The following is a 19390-nucleotide window of genomic DNA, read 5'->3' on the forward strand; positions in this document are numbered from 1 at the left end:
TAATGCTTATCATGCAAACGTGAGCTCCCAATTAAGTCAAGAGAAAAAGACAGAAAAGACACTGACGACTTGTCACAAAAAGGAGATGCATCTCAGAAGTCACAGAGCAGGCTTAACTCATGTGAAATGATAAGAAAATATGCATAAGCAGGACATGCTAGGGGCCACTTAGAGGGACCTAAACACACCATTCACCAGCACCCAGTATCAGAAGGACCCTGCCAACAACGGGGCCACTGCATGCCCGGTTCAGCTGAAGCTAACATGAGACTGAAGCGCTTAGAGCTTGCTATATAAATCTGTATTTGTATTTATTTTTGTGAGTGTTATCATCATACAGTAAAACTCTGTGTTTCCGCTATCAGTTGCATTTATTCAGTCACTGCGGACCGCTGACTCAGCAAGCTCTGCTCTCATGTTACCCTCCATAAAAATGCTTCCAATGAGGCAACGTGGGGCAATCAATGGAGACCATTCACATGCATTTTGGCTTTGTCCCGAAATATCCATGAGTTAGTATCAGGATTCTGGGCTGTGGTGTATAGTATTGTACTTTGGTATTATGACTGGAGATACTATGTAAGAGAGGGAGTTTCTGAATTAAATATATGATATGGAAATAGGATGAGAGCTCGAGAGGAACAACATCAGGAGAAATAGACGATGTTTACATGTCAGCGACAAGATAAGAGTATGAACGACTGAATATGTCACAGGAATAAATAGGTTTGGTGGAGACACTGCAATCCACACCTTTCCTTTTTTTCTTTTGTGTGTGTGTGTGTGGGCTGCACGGTGGCGCAGCAGGTAGTGCGCGTGCCTCACAGCAAGAAGGTTGCCGGTTCGATCCCCGGGTCAGGCGGGGCCTTTCTGTGTGAAGTTTGCATGTTCTTCCCGTGCATGCGTGGGTTCTCTCCGGGTACTCCGGCTTCCTCCCACAGACCAAAAACATGCTCATTAGGTTAATTGATGACTCTAAATTGTCCGTAGGTGTGAGTGTGAGTGTGATTGTTTGTTTGTCCTTGCATGTGGCCCTGCAATCGGCTGGCGACCGGTTCAGGGTGTACCCCGCCTCTTGCCCATTGTAGCTGGGATAGGCTCCAGCCCCCCGCAACCCCGAAAGGGATAGGCGGTATAGATAATGGATGGATGGATGGTGTGTGTGTGTGTGTGTGTGTTTGATCTTTCTGGAATGGAAAAGCAGTAAAAACATGAAGTGTTCCATTTCTTTTCCCATGAATTGGATCGATGTCTCATGCAACTTACCAGACATCTTTAATAGCCTGCAAATGCATTTAGTGTGTTTACATGCGCACTGATATCCCGGTTTTGAATCTTGTCCTGGCTTTGATCTTCTTCTGGATGTGATGTTTACATGGAACATAATAAAACTGCTTATTCATATCCCTGTGTGTGTGTGTGTGTGTGTGTGTGTGTGTGTGTGTGTGTGTGTGTGTGTGTGTGTGTGTGTGTGTGTGTGTGTGTGTTGTAACAGTATCCAGCTTTCTGATCATCTGTGTCTTGATTTATCGCCATGCTCTGTACCAACAGCAAGCACTAGAAACCAGATAAGGTGTTTACCTGTCACAGCATCCTGGTTTCTATCAGAGTGCTCCAGGTGGCATATTCAGTTTCCTCTAAACTGTAATAATATTAAACTAATTAAGAGTATATATTTGGTAACTGATCAATTGTAAAAAATTGTGATTTCAGCTTCAGAAATATGAAGATTTGCTCCTTTTAATGACAGCAAATGCAACCATTTTACAGTTTGGACTGTTGAACAAAAGACATTTGAAGGTAATAATCAGTAGATTAATCCATAATGGCATATGATCAGTTGTTGCAGCCTTATAGAAAATAGATAAAAATGAGCTCCACTTGAGCCCACCGCACAAAATGTGTCACAAGAATTAATGCATGAGTCATAATAATCTAATGATATATATAATAATAGAAATAATACATGTATAGGATATCATTAGATGTACTATTCACATCCACAGGGGTCATTTTTCTGCATTGAATGTGGAACTTAATGTATAATGGAGTCATTTTACAGTATGGTATTTGGACTTTAAAGAAAGGATCTGAACATTTCCTGTAACCGTGCTGGGATTACACTGGAATTTACATCATTTCATTGCATCATTCTGTCTGCCTCCTGCTCAGACCAAGTGTAATTATGAGGGCCAAATGATGACTACCCTTTCAAATACATGACAAACCAAATTAGACACACACTCATCAGAGAGCGGAAAATGTGCTGAATCTCCACCTCACGCCATCTGACATCTCAGGCTCCGTGGTGAAGGTGTGTGACCTCAGACCAGCACTTCAACAAGCATCATTACCCCAAATTACAGATACATCTACTCAGCAGCTCAGGACATATTTCAATATCTCCCATTGATCCCAGACAGGATGTATGAAAACGACTGTGAGGCGTCTGCCCCCAGGGTCCACTTAGCAATAAGTCCAATAACATTTAGACAGTCTCCAGGCTTATCAGTGTGCTAGTCTGTTCCACTCTGTCTGTGAGTCCCAGCTGCCCCACCACCGTCCACCATCCCCTCATCCCTCAGCTTTTTGCTTTAACTCCAATGAACAATCAGTGCTGGTCACAATATTGCAGATATGAGATTAATTTACTCCCCGCAGTACACGGAGTGATGTTATTACAGGAAAATCAATGTCCCTCTTGTTGTTCTCTAGGGCCGGACAGGGTGTACGCACATCTGCTCTCATAATACAACTGCTGACCTTGCTGCCAGAGAGTGAGCCAGTGAGAGAGGCTGCGGCGAAACGGCCGACGGTGTTGTTTATCAAAGCTTTATCAAGCCTCCCTGCTCTCACAGACGTGTGACATCAGACTGTGGGTCAGTCAGTCAGTCAGGGTGTACTCCAGCCGAGAAAAACCGCAGCATTATGTCGACAGAGCATGATGACATTCATAGATTAGGATGTCAGCCAAGAATTAGAGATGATAGTGGAGCTGCTATGGGAATCCAGCCTCCTTGAAATGAACATATATGACATGTAATTCATAAAATCTCATTCCTGACCTCTTGATACTCTGTGTTTATTAACTCCCACCATCACTAAAGAGACAGCAGACCATCCGATTAACCTCTTGACCTTTTGCAAAGGATATCCATAAAAAAGGCCCAGCTTTTCCTCTTTTATCCTGTCATTTTCACAAACTTGATGGAAAGCAAAGTAGAGAGATAAAGCTGCAAATGTCAACCTACCATTAATAAAACACAGGTAATTAAAACTGACAACATTATGACATGATTCAAACCGAAAACAGCCAGGGACATGCAGATCTTTAGGGAGATACCACCTAAAAATGTATTAAATGTTATCATGCTTCATATCAAATGGCAGAGCATATTTCCTCATCAAACATGTCCTGTTTTTTGATTGAGATAAAATCAAATGTGCAGTCAAGAGCCACGGCAGTGATGACCGAATGCTGGACCCCTTTAAGGACCTCTGTAAGACCCCAGTTTCGGGTCCACTGACTGCCTGCTGTCGACATCTTTCTTCTGCTCGCAGCTCAAAGAACTGCTGCTGGAGGAACAAATCTCTCTCGAGCGGTGCGAGACAGACAGACAGACAGACAGGCAGACAGGCAGACGGACAGACAGACAGACACACGAGAGACACCCCCGCATAGTTTCCGTCAGCCGGGTGACGTCTCCGCCTCTCAGCCCGTGTGCAGTGTGACGTTGCGGGGCTGTAGTGGAACCTCTAGGTGCATCTTGTTGACGGTCCGCCAGGCTTTTCCAGTACTGAGAAGACCACGGGCGAGTGAGGACGGCACACACGCAGCGTTCAGGCAAGTGTTTAACGTGATTTCTTTTAAATATGGGGCTTTTAAACGGACGTTTTTCGGTAGCTAGTGTGTTCAGTTTGTTGATAGCGGAGTCTGGCATGTGACGGTTAATGCTTGAGTTTGAATTCCCGAGTTCAGTCGCAGCCGACGGAGGGGGAGGCGAAGCTAACCCTTGTTTAGCCTGCTGTGCCCCTCTCTGTCTGGGGTTAGCCTGCTGTAATGTTAGCGCTTGCGGTCCTCTCGCTCATCGCGTAGCCTGCTGTGCTGGGTTAGCCTGTCTAATATTGTTATTCTTGTTCGTCGCAAGGGACACTGCTGTTTATAGCTGTATGTGCTGGGCGAGCCGAGGCAAGTTGGTCTGTTTTTTATTATTGCTCTCATTGCTGGGGCGAATCGGGTTAAGTTAGCCTGTCTGTGCTCTTCGGAGCTGGGTTAGCCTGCTTCATAGCCCACCGTGCTGGTTAAGCTGCTTCATAGTCGACTGCACCTGGGTAACGTTAAGATGGGGGTAGCTAAGCTAGCTAGCACGGTTAGTATCGGACGTTACCCATTTCAAGGCAAGACAGCTAACGATAACTGTTATTTCTCAGTTGATTTCCAGGCGGATGCGCACATTTTTACGCTTTCACTTTGCGCACACGCCTGATGTCAAGTCAATATCGTGGTTAGGATTTAAAAGAATGAACATTAAGTAATATTTAAGGCAGCGTTATATCGGACGGGCACTTGAACGCTACCTGTGTGTTTGACAGAAGGGCAAGCCGCGGTTGTAAACCCCCAACGTGCGCTCACCAAGTCGGTGTGTGCGTAACGCTCGACCGCGGTGCCTTCCCAGACCAGACTGTAGTGTAGACAGTGAATGTCATTATCAGCGCTGTCTGCATACCAGTGCCGTCGTGGCGAGCCAGCAGAGGAGGCGAGGTACAGTTTGCAGACTGTAAGGGAGGAGGGGGGTAGCTGGGGATGGAGCAGAGCAGGGAGCGCTGTTATACGCGGTGTCCTTGCAGCAGCAAAAAAAAAAGGATACCGGACGTGGGGGTGACATTAAGAAATATGTCCTAATGGCTGCGAGGTTGTTGGAGAAATACCACCGCGATGTTATTTAGCCAAGCAATGCGGCTGTTGTGATTTCTGACGGAAATAAACCGATCTGGTTGGAGGTTTTAGCAGGCAAACCCGAGTCCCGGGCAGACCGGGGTAGAAGCTGCCTCCCCGCAGACCCTCATTCGTTATTGCTCGCCGGTTTGATTTCGCAGCGTTTATTTCACCTCCTCAGTCGGCCCACGGTGATATTTGCCATTAAAACGCCCACAAACGTCAACCCGCTCTGGAATCGAGCTTGAGGTTTTCACCGCCGCAGCATTTTTTACTCGATGGAAAAAAATTTTTTGCAAAAGCATGCAAATCCATTCACCGTGGTCAATTAACCGAATGTGCGTTTTTGCCTTTTTGACAAGCCGAACCCACCATTAAGTGTAGGTGTGCAATTAAAATGCATTTCACGAAAGCGCAAATGATCCAGTAAATTTTGCGCTTTCAAGCTGAAGTGCACTCAATCTGCTGTCTCTTGGTGTCATACTGCAGCAGGAGCCATTATGATCCACACTGCGTTTTAATACCAGCTAAGTGTTGTTTTCTTATCACAGTCGACTCAGTAATTCCGCAGTAAAGTCTGAGAGTAAAAAGGGGGGGGATCGCCGCTTTCCTCACTGCTGTATGTCAAGCTGTGAAAGGACCGAGAGAAGGGGGCGACCGCTGTTAACGCTTTTATCAATTGTTTTTCATGGAGTTGATGGGGTCAGCGTGGGGGAACGGGGAAGGCACAGTATGGCTGGGAAGGGGACTTTCATTTGCTAATTGAAATGTTTTTGACCATTGTAATAGGCTTACATTAAGAGTGTGATGGGAGAGGGGCAGGGTGGGGAGGGGGGTTTCGCCAGGCTCCTCATGTCTGGTCAACTGGTTTTGCTTGTTAATATTCTCACGTTGTGCTGGAAAGTTTGTCATAAAACATCTGGTGAAAACCTTGATGCAGATTTCCCCTGGGGTTCAATTACAAGGGCTGAAAAAAAGCCTCGTGTTTGTGTGAAGTATGGTAATGACCATTTGGTTTAGTGGTCCATGCAAACAGCCATTGACCTCTTCGGCCCCCAGCCGGGACAGCAGCCATAAAACATTTAAGCTCCTCATGGATGTTCATGCTCCACAACATTTTTTATGAGATCATTTTCGGTTTGTTTATTCCTCTACAGCAAAGACATTGATTAGCTATAGATGAAACGGTGACTGGGTTATTTTTTTACGCCTCCTCTCTGTTTTCTAAATTCCTCTTTTTTCATGCTCAGGACGCGGATCAGAACATAGAAAACTTCACTGACCATCATGCATGTGTCCAACTACCAGAAGATTTGTGTCATTTGAAACAACTTAAGGAGGAAAAAAGGACTCAGAGGACGACAAGAACTCAAGTCAGCAGACAGAAACGACAATAACCCAGTGCTTAGACATGGCCAGCACCCAGACCAGTTTGAAAACCCCTTTCAAAGACTTGACCTCTTTCAAGGGCAACATGAAACGGCTGTACAGAGAGCGACTGGAGGACGCTCCCATCAAGAAACGAGTGATGGCGGAGATCAACCTGAAACGCCGCAACTTGGATTCCCTCCCCAAAAGTCCCAAGGTGAAGAGGGAGCAGATAGAGGATCTGTGCCATGACTCTGACGTGGACGTGGAGGGCCGGGCTGAACTGCATGTGGTGGGCTCTGCTAAAGCCCTGGACCTGAGCCCTGGGCTCAAACACACACTGGCCCAGTTCACCCTCAGCAGCCAGAGCTCCCTCGGGGGCCCAGCTGCCTTCTCAGCCCGCACCGGCCACGAACATTCCCCAGCCGGCATGCCCCCCCTGCCCTCCCCTCCTGTTCTGGGAGGGGGCCCTCTGCTGGTTCCCTGTGACAGCTCCACTGAACTCACCCACTCGCTGTTGGAAGGAGAATCTATCTCCTGCTTTGTCGTCGGGGGAGAGAAGCGGCTTTGCCTGCCTCAAGTGCTCAACTCCGTGCTCCGCGACTTCTCGCTGCAGCAGATCAACACTGTGTGTGACGAGCTCTATGTCTACTGCTCACGTTGCGACGCTGAGCAGCTGCACATCCTCAAGGTGCTGGGCATTCTGCCGTTCAACGCACCTTCCTGTGGCCTCATTACACTGACAGATGCACAACGGTTGTGCAACGCTCTTCTGCGTCCTGGGGCGGCCTTGCCTACCGACCCCAGTGGTAAGCTGTCGACCCAGGGCCTGCTGAAGGAGAGTGAAGCCAGTTTCCAGGTGGAGCACCAGTGTCTGGGGAAGTGCCAGGGTCTCTTTGTGCCCCAGTTCTACACCCAGCCTGAGGCGCCCTGCATCCAGTGTGTTGAGTGCCAGTTGCTCTTTTCACCACAGAAGTTTGTCATGCATTCACACAAGTCACCTGATAAGAGGACCTGCCACTGGGGCTTTGACTCAGCCAAGTGGCCCTGCTACCTGCAGCTTGCCAGGAAGTACCAGGGCACGCCTGAGGAACCAAAGCTCAAGCAGCTCCTGGACGAGGTCAAAGAGAAGTTCCACTACAAGCTCAAGAGGTCGCTAGAAAAAGTAAGTGCAGTTCTCAATAATACCGTTGTCTTCGCTTGTTTGCATGCAATAAAATGTCATTCGTCATCCTGGAAAGGAAGCCAATTAAAACAGTATTGGTTCTGTTGGATGTTTTGCATTTAAAGTGTGCGATATTAGCTGGTTAGTTGGCCCTTCTTCCCTTTAACGGCCCAGTCCCACATTCTGTGTGTTCAGCAGGTTTTGACTAGACTACCTAACGGCTGGTGTTTTCTTTAACCAGTGTTAAGCTACTTTGTGTGAGAGAGGCCTGGGACAGGTGGTGACATCTGCCTGGCCAGGTCTGGTCAGACAAGTTTAGGCCAGCTGGCCACAACTGAAGGGGAAGTGCATCATTTGTCCCTCAGGTCACGTGGAGGGCACTGGAAATGTCATTGAACAAAAGGCCAATGTAGGAGGCTCAGGAAAATCCTCTTTAACTCCTGTATTAAAACTTCATGTCAGCAGTTAATTGTTAGACCTTTTATCTGACTGTCAAGTAAAAATCATTTTGGACTTTGCCCAGGGTAACTGGAATTTGTCTTTTTGCACATTCCTACACAATTTGAGTAAATGCAAAGGAAGTCTTGTTGTATGGCTTCAGCTCGGGAATTATTTTATAAATCCTGTCAAGAGTTGCTTAGCAACTTGGATGAAATAGAGTTGCTTTTTGAAGAAAATGTCAAGCTGAAGTGTTCGCCACAGTTCCAGGACTGGAACATAGGCATCATTAGTGACCCCCCTACCTTCAGGCAAACCTGAAAGTGAAATGGCTTCATTGCATTACCAGCAGCTATCACCGAAAGCCAGAATGCTGCAGAGTCTTCCAAATGATTTCGTCGATTCTCTTTTTCCTCGCTGTGTAAAAAAAAAAAAAAAAATCATGTCAATGCAGTATCTAAGCCACAACGGCAACCAGCCTATTTGAAAAGTCAGCATTCAGTTGGGAGAAAAGCTCTAGATTGTTTCCCTGCCATTGACTGGTTTATGTCTCATGACCTCCCTCTGACCACAGTGGACTGCCCTTTTTGTATTGTTTTGTGGGTAAAGGTGGGGTTGTGCTTTTGTGTGTTTGGTGTGGTTTGTTCACACTCACATCCACCTCTTTAGGCTGATTTTGGTGTGAAAAAAGAAAAATCTTCCGCCTTTAACCAGCAAACGTGTGTTTTAAACAGGAAAGGGCCTTACCACAGCTCTTGCTGGCAAGATTTATTAGTGATAGTTGCACAGCAGGTTAATGTGAGTGACTGCATTATGTATTTATAGTGTGTGCAGGTGTGAATATGTGCATTTCTGAAACACAAGACACACATTTTATATTGTTTGTGTAGCTCAGACAGAGGGATGCTTTGCTTTTTCTCTGTCTGGTTAACTCGGTGTGTGAATGCGCCGGAAATACCGTCTGCTGTCTCGTCTAGTGATCCCGACTGCATTCCTGTCTCGCCTCTTCCCAACTGACCTCCTCCTCTTCCTCTGCCTTGGTTTAAGGTATGCATCTTGGAGGACATTGACATTCTTATTGTAATAGCACAGAGGAAACATAAATGCAGTGTCAGGCACACGCAAGCAGCAGTGTACACACACCACAGACACAACAGACATGTACAAAACTGTGTGCTCAAGGTGGATGATGTGTCCTACAATCTTTGTGTCTTTCTGTGTGTCGTCGTGTGGGAGACATTGCCAACCTACGTGTGTGTAATGAGCTACTGACTGGAGGCTAGTATGACACATCTTCGTCTCTCTCTGTCTCACACTTTGCCAGGCTCTCTGGAGCGTCTGTCTCACCACAGTTTCAGGTGCTGTCGTCTCTCTGTGGGGTGATTTCTCAGTCTGTTTTTTTCCTTTTTGTTGCTCTGTTGTTGTATCTTTTTTTGTAACTTGCAGGTATTGTTTGGTGGCAGTGAGTAGGTTTTCCCTTGTTCTGTTGTTCATGAGAGTTTGGCTTGATCGGACATGAATTAATTGTGGAATTAAAAGCAGATATGTTCGTGTCTACAGAGACACAGTCACAAATCCAAATTCCTGGAAAGACAGTTGCCTGTGAGTCTACAGGAAGCAGGTGATTTTGGCATGAAAAGAGGATGCCCCCCCCACCCCCACCCCCCCTTTCAACTAAGCGGATGTAAGGGTGTGCGAAAGGTCAGTGGCCAGAGAACAAGGTGACCTGGCAGTGTCCTGCTTCAGTCAGTCAGGACACAGGGGTTACCTTCCATGTCCAGCCAGTCTCTGTTTGTGTGTGTGTGTTTGTGTAATGAAAATGTGTGTTTGACTGAACAGGAAGTGAGGCAGACGGACATGTCTCTCACCCAGAACATCCTCCAGACTCTCCGTGTCCAGCCGCCTCCACTGCACTGGCTGTGTGACTCATACTTTCCACATCCCAGTGGATGTTAGTGGAAGGCCGGTCAGGCAGCTTATAGTCACACATGCTTCTTAGAAAGATGGCTTGCCTCGGTGTGTTGGTCTAACCCCGGCTGCAGACCCTTTTCCCAGCGGCCCTTATTTACACACAGTGTCAATGTGCACATTTACATGGCTTTCCCGGAGAGCTGTGGGACCGCTAAAAGAGAAGAGACACAAACAAGGGAGCCTTCTGGAAGTTTTTTTTCACCCCACCATCTCCAATGGCTACTAGTCCCATATCCTGTTCGGAGTGTTTGGTTTGAGAAGTTGCAGTTAAAAACTCCAGGACTTGCTCTCTATAAATGGCGCTTTGTACCCAAAGGCACCGCTGGCCTGTCTCCTGATCCCTGCTGTGTAAATAGTTTGGTAGACAGACGCCACCAACAGACAGCAACAAGCTAAAGCCTCATCTCAAGCGTATCTCACAGACAATGAGTTAGTTTTGCCTTTAGGGGCTGTGACGGACACTTGTACTTTCCACTGAGACAAGACAAGATCATGTGTCGTCATTTTTATTGGTTGAGACGGGAAGTAACAGAAACTTCCACTGAAGAAGTTTTTTTTTTTGAGTTGTTTACATGGCATGTCATCAGACAGGCTCTAGCAAAGCAGTGTATTACAAAACATCCGAGTTTCAAAATCCCCACCTGTAGTTGCATTAGGTCAAGGTGTATTTTAACATAAAAGATACGCAAAGGGAATTTTTACCATCTAAAAAAAGGACACTGTATGACTTTGTGTGGTGTCATTGGTTCGATTGGTTTGGTTTACTTGAGTCCTGAACTTTACTATGTCTAAGGTAGAAAAAGTATGCTGTTTCAAAATAAGAAAAAACATGATGACCCGATAGCGGTATTTCCCCACCCTACTGAGCATAACCACATGGCAGAGCATAGTGAACATAGCTGTGTGTTCCTTATTTGCCTCAGCCTTGTTTGTTGCGTTATGCTGGCCCAGAGTCAGAAGTGTCAGACTGAGAGAACAGCCTTCCTCTGTCTGTCTCCCTGGCTGGGCTGACACAGTGGCTGCGGCACAGACGGCAGACAGCTGCATCTCTCTGGCTTCCTCTATTTGCTATTTGGAAACCAGTGACTTCATTACCGCAGACCAGTGCAGCTGCACTCTCTGGCTGTCTCCGAGGCTGTCTGCTCTGTCTGTCTGTCATTCTCTTGGGCTGTATCTAATTGGATTTTGGCAGGCATGCTAATCGCTCACAGTGCTGCCTTTGCTATCTCTTCCTCTACCTCTCCCTCTCCCTCTGTCTTGACGTCCGTCTTCAATCTGCCTTCTTCTCTTGGGTTCATGTCCTCACCAGACTCGTGGCCTTCGGTCTGGTCTTCACTTTACCATCCTTCACTCAACATTATTCCTGTCTTCACAGACAGTTCTGCTGTTGCACACATGTGGCTGTAAACAGTCAATACCCCCTGGGCCCCAATCAGTGGACAGTAACAAAATAAGCGACCAAATGACCCGATAAGTCAATCGTTACATAAGCAATAAGACCACTTGTGTGTATCTGCAAGGCGGATGAGAGGAAAGCCAGCGGCTATTGATCAGGTCTCCGACCTTGATGGATGTGGTGAGTTGTCGGGTGACACGGACACTGAATAAAGGAGGAGACCAAAAGGGAGGCAATGGGAAAGAGAAGAAGAGTGAAATAAGGAGACTTGGTTATGGGGACCGCAGTTGGTGTTACATAAGTTCCTGTCTGTGTTCAGACATGTGCACCAGTCCCAAGTTAACCTCACCTCTGCCTCTGCTGTCGCGTGCTTTCATTTTTGTAACTCAGACAGGCTGCCAGACAGAAGCAGCATCAGACAGACACTAAAAGGGTATCTGCGGTCAGAAAACATACTACCACAGCGGGAGGCTTTTGAGCAAATGTGGTAAGGGCAGAGAAGTAAAGTAAAGAGTATGAAGTGAAGAAAATGTAAGGGGAAGGCCAGGACAGGGGGGTCTGGCTGTTGTCTCAGTCACAAACTGGTCGTCTTCCATTTAACTGGCCGTGTTCACAGCCACTAGGTTGTTAAAGGGGGCTTGGGCCCCAGCTCTTCTTTCCCCAAGTTGAAAATTAACCTCTCCAAGACCTGAGCTGAACCACAAATCTAGCCTGGAACAGCCCTCTTGGTTGGCCAATCACATGCTGTCTAACTCGCATTTCCCTAGCTAACACTCTCCTTTGCTCACCACCCCACCCCAAGACACCCATACACATATTTTATTCTATTTTTCTACGTCTATGCATTTTCCAAACAACAATTATCCACTTAACACACAGCAGCTTCTTTGAACGTTGGCCCAGACTAAGTGCAGTCTATCACGTCTGTATGTAGTTCAGAGTGGGACTGTCTGTGTTCCCTGTGCACAACAGGCTCTGCCTGGGACAGTGTTAGCTGCCTGTTGTAAAAGGGCTAAATGGGGCCCCACAAGGTAGGAGGGGCTGAGGCGAGGGGCCTCTGGTATGTCACCATCAGGTCAGTGCCAGTATCACAGCTCTGTAACAGTACTGCAGCTTACTGGAGGAACGCCAAAGTCATTACTTCTGAGTCTGTTTCTTAAATAGATAAGAATCTTTTTTAATTTCAGAACCAACATTTGATAATGGTCACAGGCTGCAGTCACAGTTCAATTCACCACTTGGATTTTTTGTATGCCAACTCACTGCTTATCCTGTGCACTACAACCACGCTTTTAAAAATGTACCACTGGCTCGCTGGTGGCAATTTCCCACCCCAACAGTGGCCTTTTATTTTTGACTGTTTCCTTGGCTTGGACTCTTTTCCCACCTCGCCACCAGAAGAAGATAATGCGCTGCTATGGGACTGATCTGAACCAGCCACAGCAGCAGGCAGCGGAGATAGGTCAGTCCAGATACAGTGCAGCCTCTGCCACGTCTGCCAGCAGTCTCATAGACTAAACAAACTGGCTAAACCCCTCCCAGCCAAATGTCCTGCAGGCTTTAAAAGAGTCCTGGACTGACAGCCTGTTTGCATGTTCACTGCGCTCTGACTCTCTCCCCTGAGGGCGTCAGACCAGTTTGTTGCTTCTAAGGAAAATGAGAGCAAGAGCAAGTGAAAGAGAAGGGAATATAATGGGCTACGAGTTCAAACAAGACTGTAAGAAGAGACAGCGGCTTGGATCGTAACAAGTCTGACTGCTTGCCTGGGTTGTTTTCCATCAGACCGGAATAATGAGGAGTCTTGGTATTAATTAATCGATGTGTTGATGAGAAGATTAACTGTCCACTGTCTGGTCTCCCTGGGAGACAGTCAGACGAGAGGGGTGTGTGTGTTGGGGGAAGGGAGTCGGACGCAAGGGAGGTATACTGTAAAAGGGATGTGGGAGACTGCCAGCCAGCCTGTGCGTGTTTTGTGCAACCAGAGAGAACGCGTTTGCATTTGAAAGACTCTTCTGTGCCCCCTTCCCGGTGGGAACGGTGATTAATGAAGATATAAATGGAGAGACCCAGAGACGGCACTTTCCATAGGAGCACCATATACACAGCACAAGCACTTGGACTCCCTCTCTCATATTTTGTCCCACAGCCACAGTCTCCCAGACAGGGAGATAAACACAGGATATCAAAGGCGTGTCATGAGTCCCGCTGGGCTGCCAAACGGCACATCCACAACACATTAAGCCCAGCCACTACAGTGATCAATTATGCATGTTGCAAACACAGAGAAATCAGGGGAAATAGTCGGCTTGTACGATTAAAGGAATCCCCATCTCTCCACTTTGCCAGTAATCTATTTGCGCGTTTGGTAATGGCTTGTCATTTCCATATGGAGGCGAGTCTGCTTACATTGTCTGTTTAAGGTGCTTTAAAGTGGTTATCAAATGGTACCCACGTGCTTAGCTACACACAACAATGGCAGCCAAGTTAAGTGCTGCTGTGGCCCATGCTAGTTTTGACCTTCAGCCTTTCCACCAGATTAAAGCAACGGGCAACGTAGCATATGCTGTTTTTACGTTTTCATAGCTCTGCTAATCGGTGTGCAGGCACTGACGTACGTACACTCAGCTGCCAGTTTATTTGAAGAATTTGCATTCATGTAAATCAAGATAATATTTTCATGTGAGGAGGCAGGCATGTAAGACATGACTTCACTGGAGACACACATATCAATCAGTATGATCATTAAGAGGATGTAGTTAATGCTAATAATACTATAATAATAATGATAATTATTGTGTGGTGCTTTGAGGCTGAACTTTCAAAAACTATGTTCTGTCGTTTAAATAAGCACATCTGAAAGATATCTTATGTTTTGATGTATAAGCTGTGGACAGTACAAGGGATAAAGCACAATATTTTCAAAGAAAAGGCGGAGGAGCAGAAAGGGATCAGTGGGTAACATCACAGGTCAGTTGTGATATCTGAAGAAAACCGACAACCACCAGACATTCTTCAGAATACCTGTCGCTCTTTGTTTCCCTTCCGCCGCTCGCAGCCTCTGTACCCTGTAAATCCTTATCTCACCAGGGGCCTGACTGATGTTGCTCAGGGCAAGGCTATAAAGTTAGCAACTGGGAAACAGACCGCATTAGTGAAGGTGAAACAAGTGACATTTTGTGATTTGCTCAGACCTCTTTCTGCCTCTGCCTTGCCAAATGCTGATGTGTTTATCTCCGTGATATTCCCACCTGCAGTGATGCCGCTCGTGGGAATCATCCGTCTCCCTGATATTGCTTAGGGCAGACACACACATGCAAACATGCAGTCTTTTTTGCCTCATATACCTCAGGGGTCCATACCAACTCATCAAGATCTGGAAATAGAAGACTGTTTTCCTGCGGGTCCTCACAGTCCCACTGCACCTTTTTAGTAGACAATCCTTGAGGTCGTTGACCTCCAGATGCAATTAATTACCTAATAGCTTTCATGAAACCTATATGGTGTATTTTTATTTGAGCACACTTCAGCTGCGGAAGACTAATTAAGGGTTGCATGTTTTGAGACTCCTTAACTGCACTTCAGCATCCTTGCATGCAAGCTTATAGTCAAGTCCTCCTTAACCGTCCCCAAGCAGTGGCGTGTGCTCGTGTGTGTGCGACTCATGTTGAGCATGTGGCACCGATTGTCGTTCCTCGCGTGTCCGGCTCTTTTTCTGGCCTTGCTGCGGCTCGTATTAAAACAGCCTTGCTGCTGGGGCGACTTGGCCCGCGTGGAGGCTTATTGCCCTTGACTTTATCCTTTGAAGAGTGGAGCGTTGGCTTGTGGTTTACAGTCTGGCTGCATTTTAACCGGTTCCTATGACAAGAGCAGTTTGTCATGCCAGACATTTTCTTTGTCATCACTCTGAAAATTCACTGGCTGAGACACATCCTGATCCCAGATGAGGCCATATGTACAGTAGTTCTTCGGAAGACTGACTCATGTTGAGGGGAGAAGTCTAGCCTCCAGCCAAATGATGGTAAGTTTTGGCGAGGTTGCCTTTCCTGTCAGCTGCTTTGGCAGACAACCAAGCAGCCTTCTTTTCTGTTCCGTGCCTCAAACAGCAATGAAAGTTGCTGTTTAAATTTTAAATCCAAAAGTCAAACTTTTTGCCCTTGTTTCATCAGAGGCGGATGACAGAAAGCCAGACTGTGGCTTTACGCTGATGTGAGCTTTGAATGTGTTCATGTGATGACATCTCTTAAGAGAGAGATGACACACACACACACACACACACACACACACACACACACAAATACACACAGTAGCACGGGGCACTGTGCAGATGACACAGTCCGCAGTCCATGATTAAAGGAAGTCAAAGGGTCAAACACAGCCAGAAACACAGCCAGACACTCGAAACACAAACACCATCAGCCACTTCCTCCCGTCACCACGCCAACCCTATCCTGCAGCGTGAGTCACGGTGCTCCATCAGTGCTGCAGTCTGCTCTCCACTCATCAGCGTCACTGTGGAGCCAGGACAAAGATTTATCACCATCCTGGTCTCGCACAGTCTGTTTGATCTACACCCAGGTGTGTTCACTTAGAGCTCTGACTCAACCGTAATGACATTTACCAAACCCCGCCACGCGTTTCTTGGACTGTTGTCAAGCCTGCCTCCGACTGACTGTTTTAATGAAGGAAGTCTGGTGAGCAAGTGTGTGGACTGTGAGTTCACCTGTTATAGGTTTGGTGCATTAATATCAGTGCAGGCAGGATGAAAATGAATCCGTCCTGCCTGTACTGACCAAATGCTGGCAGATGTCTGCGTGTAGGTTTTGAAGTTCTTTGAATAATTTCGATTTTGCCAGATTAAAAGTAAATGTGTCAAGTACATTTTGCAGCCACTGTGGAAGCACAGAGAACGGTCTTCAGAGTGTAGAAGAAAAATACTTGTACTTTTATTTGATATTGTGTTTGTGCATTCTGATTTAATTGCCTGCCTGTCTATATGCAGTAAAGACAAACTACCTTACACTGAGTAACAGATCCCTGAGTGACACCTTTTGTTTATATTGTGTGGAGAGCCCAGGTCAGTCACACCTCAACCATTGCAGGAACCCAACTTGCTCCAGAATCTCAGCTGCTCTCCCTTTTGGTCTTTTGTCATTACAATAGCAATCTTAACACTGAAGTGTAACCTGCTTTATCCAGGAAGCCCAGAATTCAGTTCACCTTTTGACTTGTATTGAGCCTGTATAAATCTACCCGGCCGCCCCCCTCCCACCTGGGGGGTGGCACAGAATACACATCTTGGTTGCTGGTAGTTTCAGTGTCTGTTTTGAAAAGCAGAGCTTGTGACAGAGAGAACAGGGAGGGTCATGGTAGCTGATGGATTTGCATTATGGGAGCTGTGTGTGTGTGTGTGTGTGTGTGTGTGTGTGTGTGTGTGTGTGTGTGTGTGTGTGTGTGTGTGTGTGTGTGTGTGTGTGTGTGTGTGTGTGTGTGTGTGTGTGTGTGTGTGTGTGTGTGTGTGTGTTTTTGTGTGGGAGAGACAGGCGAGCCCGAGGGGCCTGCACAGCAAAGCCAAGCTGCCCATGCAGAGACGAGCAGCAGAGGCTTCAAACAAGCTCCTGCATGTAATATGGATGAGATCGGAGCTCCCTGCAGAACAGTCAGAGGACCCAGGGCCTGTTTGGATTTAACTGTCTCTCTCTCCATGTGTCTGTGATAGGTTTTACCCCGCAGGCCATTTCGGCCAGGTGGAGCTTTCTCTTTGTAGGGCTGTGACTGTATCGTGGGTCAGCCCCCTCACCCCCCTCTCTCTCTCTCTCTCTCTCTCTCTTTTCTCTTACTCCACCCTTCCCTTTTTCTTCCTCCGTCCTCGTCTTCCTCCTCGTTGCGGACGTTGACATCTACTGCAGTATCCCACATTACAGCAGAGCAGCCTCCTGTGCTGAGGAAGAAGTAAACAAACCACCGATCAATATATGACCGCATACTAGAGCCAGTAAAGAAGTGTTGTAGTCAGGGGCAACTCCAACTTTTGCATTAAAACATTCAAACCTCTCGTCTAGACACTCACGTATTTAACTGTGCAGCCCGTTGTTCTTAAGACTTGTTTTCAGAGATGGAGCACTGAAATGAATGAATCTTAGTGCCTGATTGTTGTAAGACTAGTCTTACGATGGCGACAGGGCCAAATTATGCTGAGGTTATTGCTACTGGGTAATATAAAGCACATGTAGCTACTGAATGGCTGTATTTTGAGGCATTAGTGTGGATGCTGTGTAATTTATTGCGAAGCCAGGGGGTTGGGCAGTGTCTCCATTTTGTGTTTCTCTCAGTAGTGATAGCAGTGCATTGCTGGCTTGCTGACAGCCTCTCTCGGCTTTCAGTCTGCTTAGCAACGCTCGTCCTCTCTGCAGCTCTCTCACTCCCCTCTGTCTCCAAGCACTCTGGGTTGTTTCATCCACCCGAACAGTGAGCCGAGTTCCCTTATATAGGGAACCAAGCGGTCGAGTTGTGTTTTGGTTGTGTGTGCGCCTCTGTGTTTCTCTCCCTAATTGTGGATTTGAACCAATAACCCACCTCCAAACAGCATCTCAAGGCAGCAAGCTTCTCTGGAGACTTTCTGTTTCGTTTTTAGAGATGGTGAAGGACACACACATACACACACATACACACACATTGCCCCAGATGAAACTCAAATGATGAGTATAGTCATCCGCAGACAAGACAAGAGCCCACTGGCCTCATTCTCAGTCAATGTGTCCTCCTGGGAGACTGAAGTGTGTCTGCTTGTGTCTGTGTGCGTATGTGTACACGACAGTTTGCTTGCGGTAAACTACGTCATCCTCCTCATCCTCCTACACTGCTGTTTGATGAAGCAGTTGTTTGATGGGATGTCTGTTCGCTTGCATGTGCATATGTACGCGTGTGTGTGTGTGTGTGTGTGTGTGTGATGGCCTGGTTGACTCACATAGGTGAGCCCCGACAGCTTTGGTAATTAACGCTCTGGGGGGCACTGGGGAAGGAAAGTGGAGCACACACACGCTGAGCTGCTGTGCTGGAGACAGTAAGCTGCACATGTATATGCAGCTAGTATGCTCTCTTGCGCATGGATGATTTTTAAATGCCCTTCACTGACTCAAACTCTCTCCCGTTTCCTCGTGCATACGTGCACATGCACAGCAGATGAACATCCCCAGTTTGATACTGGCCTCTTAATGCTTCGTGTCAAACCTAATGACAGAAACTGAGGGAAGAGCGAATCTACAGTAGATATATGGATTTCAAGAGTCCTCATGCCGTCGTGACATTGCTTTGAAAGCGAAATGACCTGGTTAGAAAGAGAATACACTTGCTTTTTTCTTTACTGTGGCTGGGAGGGCAAACAGGAAATTTCTGATATAAATCTCTCACCCTGCTTGTGGTGCCTGTCTTTTACTAGGCTGAACCTTATTTGCTTTCTCATAAAGGTTAAAATTATCGTATGTAGCAACGTAACTCCGTTCCTGACTTAATCATAGTCGTTGAGGTTGATGATTTGAATGGTGACATCATTTCATTGTGCTTCTTGCCTTGATGCAATGTCTGGTCTACTTACTGTTGCAGCAAGCATTTGAGTAATGTCTCATTAAGTCCCAATTATGTCTGGCACTGTTGATCAATTAATCATGTTGTAAATGACAAATGTTCTTCTGGAGTTACCAGGATACAAGTCAGTGTCTTAAAATAGCTTCCTTTGTCTCTCAAACAGTCAAAACACCAAATCATTTTTAATTTCTGCTCAAATATTTAAAGAAGCATTATTTTCAACATTTGAGAATCTGAAACCACAATTTGCTTATATTACTTGATAAATGGCCTAAATGATTAATAATCAGAGCTGTCATGGATTAATACTCTGCCAACCAGCTAATCAATCAGTACTAATCGTCTCCATGATAATTATGGCAAGTAGATGCATAATATTAGTCAATTGTGTAGCCATAGTAGCATTTTAAAATGGGGATAGACAGCGAAAACTAGTTTGATAGGACAACAAATGCAGAATGATTTTAGAGCTAAAACAATTAGTTCGAAGCATCGATTGACAGGAAATTAGTCTGTAAACATTTAATTCATTGTA

The 19390-nt window shown here is 46.4% G+C and overlaps 1 protein-coding gene across 1 annotated transcript in view; it reads left to right on the plus strand.

Moving 5' to 3' along the window:
• Window positions 1-3747: 3747 nt before the first annotated feature.
• Window positions 3748-19390, plus strand: part of skila (SKI-like proto-oncogene a) — a 31785-nt gene continuing 16142 nt past the window's right edge. Inside the window, exons 1-2 of the mRNA XM_070973256.1 lie at window positions 3748-3844; window positions 6187-7469. Coding sequence (XP_070829357.1) covers window positions 6348-7469 — 1122 coding nt within the window. The 5' untranslated portion in view covers window positions 3748-3844; window positions 6187-6347. The remainder of the gene's footprint in view (window positions 3845-6186; window positions 7470-19390) is intronic.

Source organism: Chaetodon trifascialis, chromosome 11 (assembly GCF_039877785.1).
Source record: "Chaetodon trifascialis isolate fChaTrf1 chromosome 11, fChaTrf1.hap1, whole genome shotgun sequence".
NCBI lineage: Eukaryota > Metazoa > Chordata > Actinopteri > Chaetodontiformes > Chaetodontidae > Chaetodon > Chaetodon trifascialis.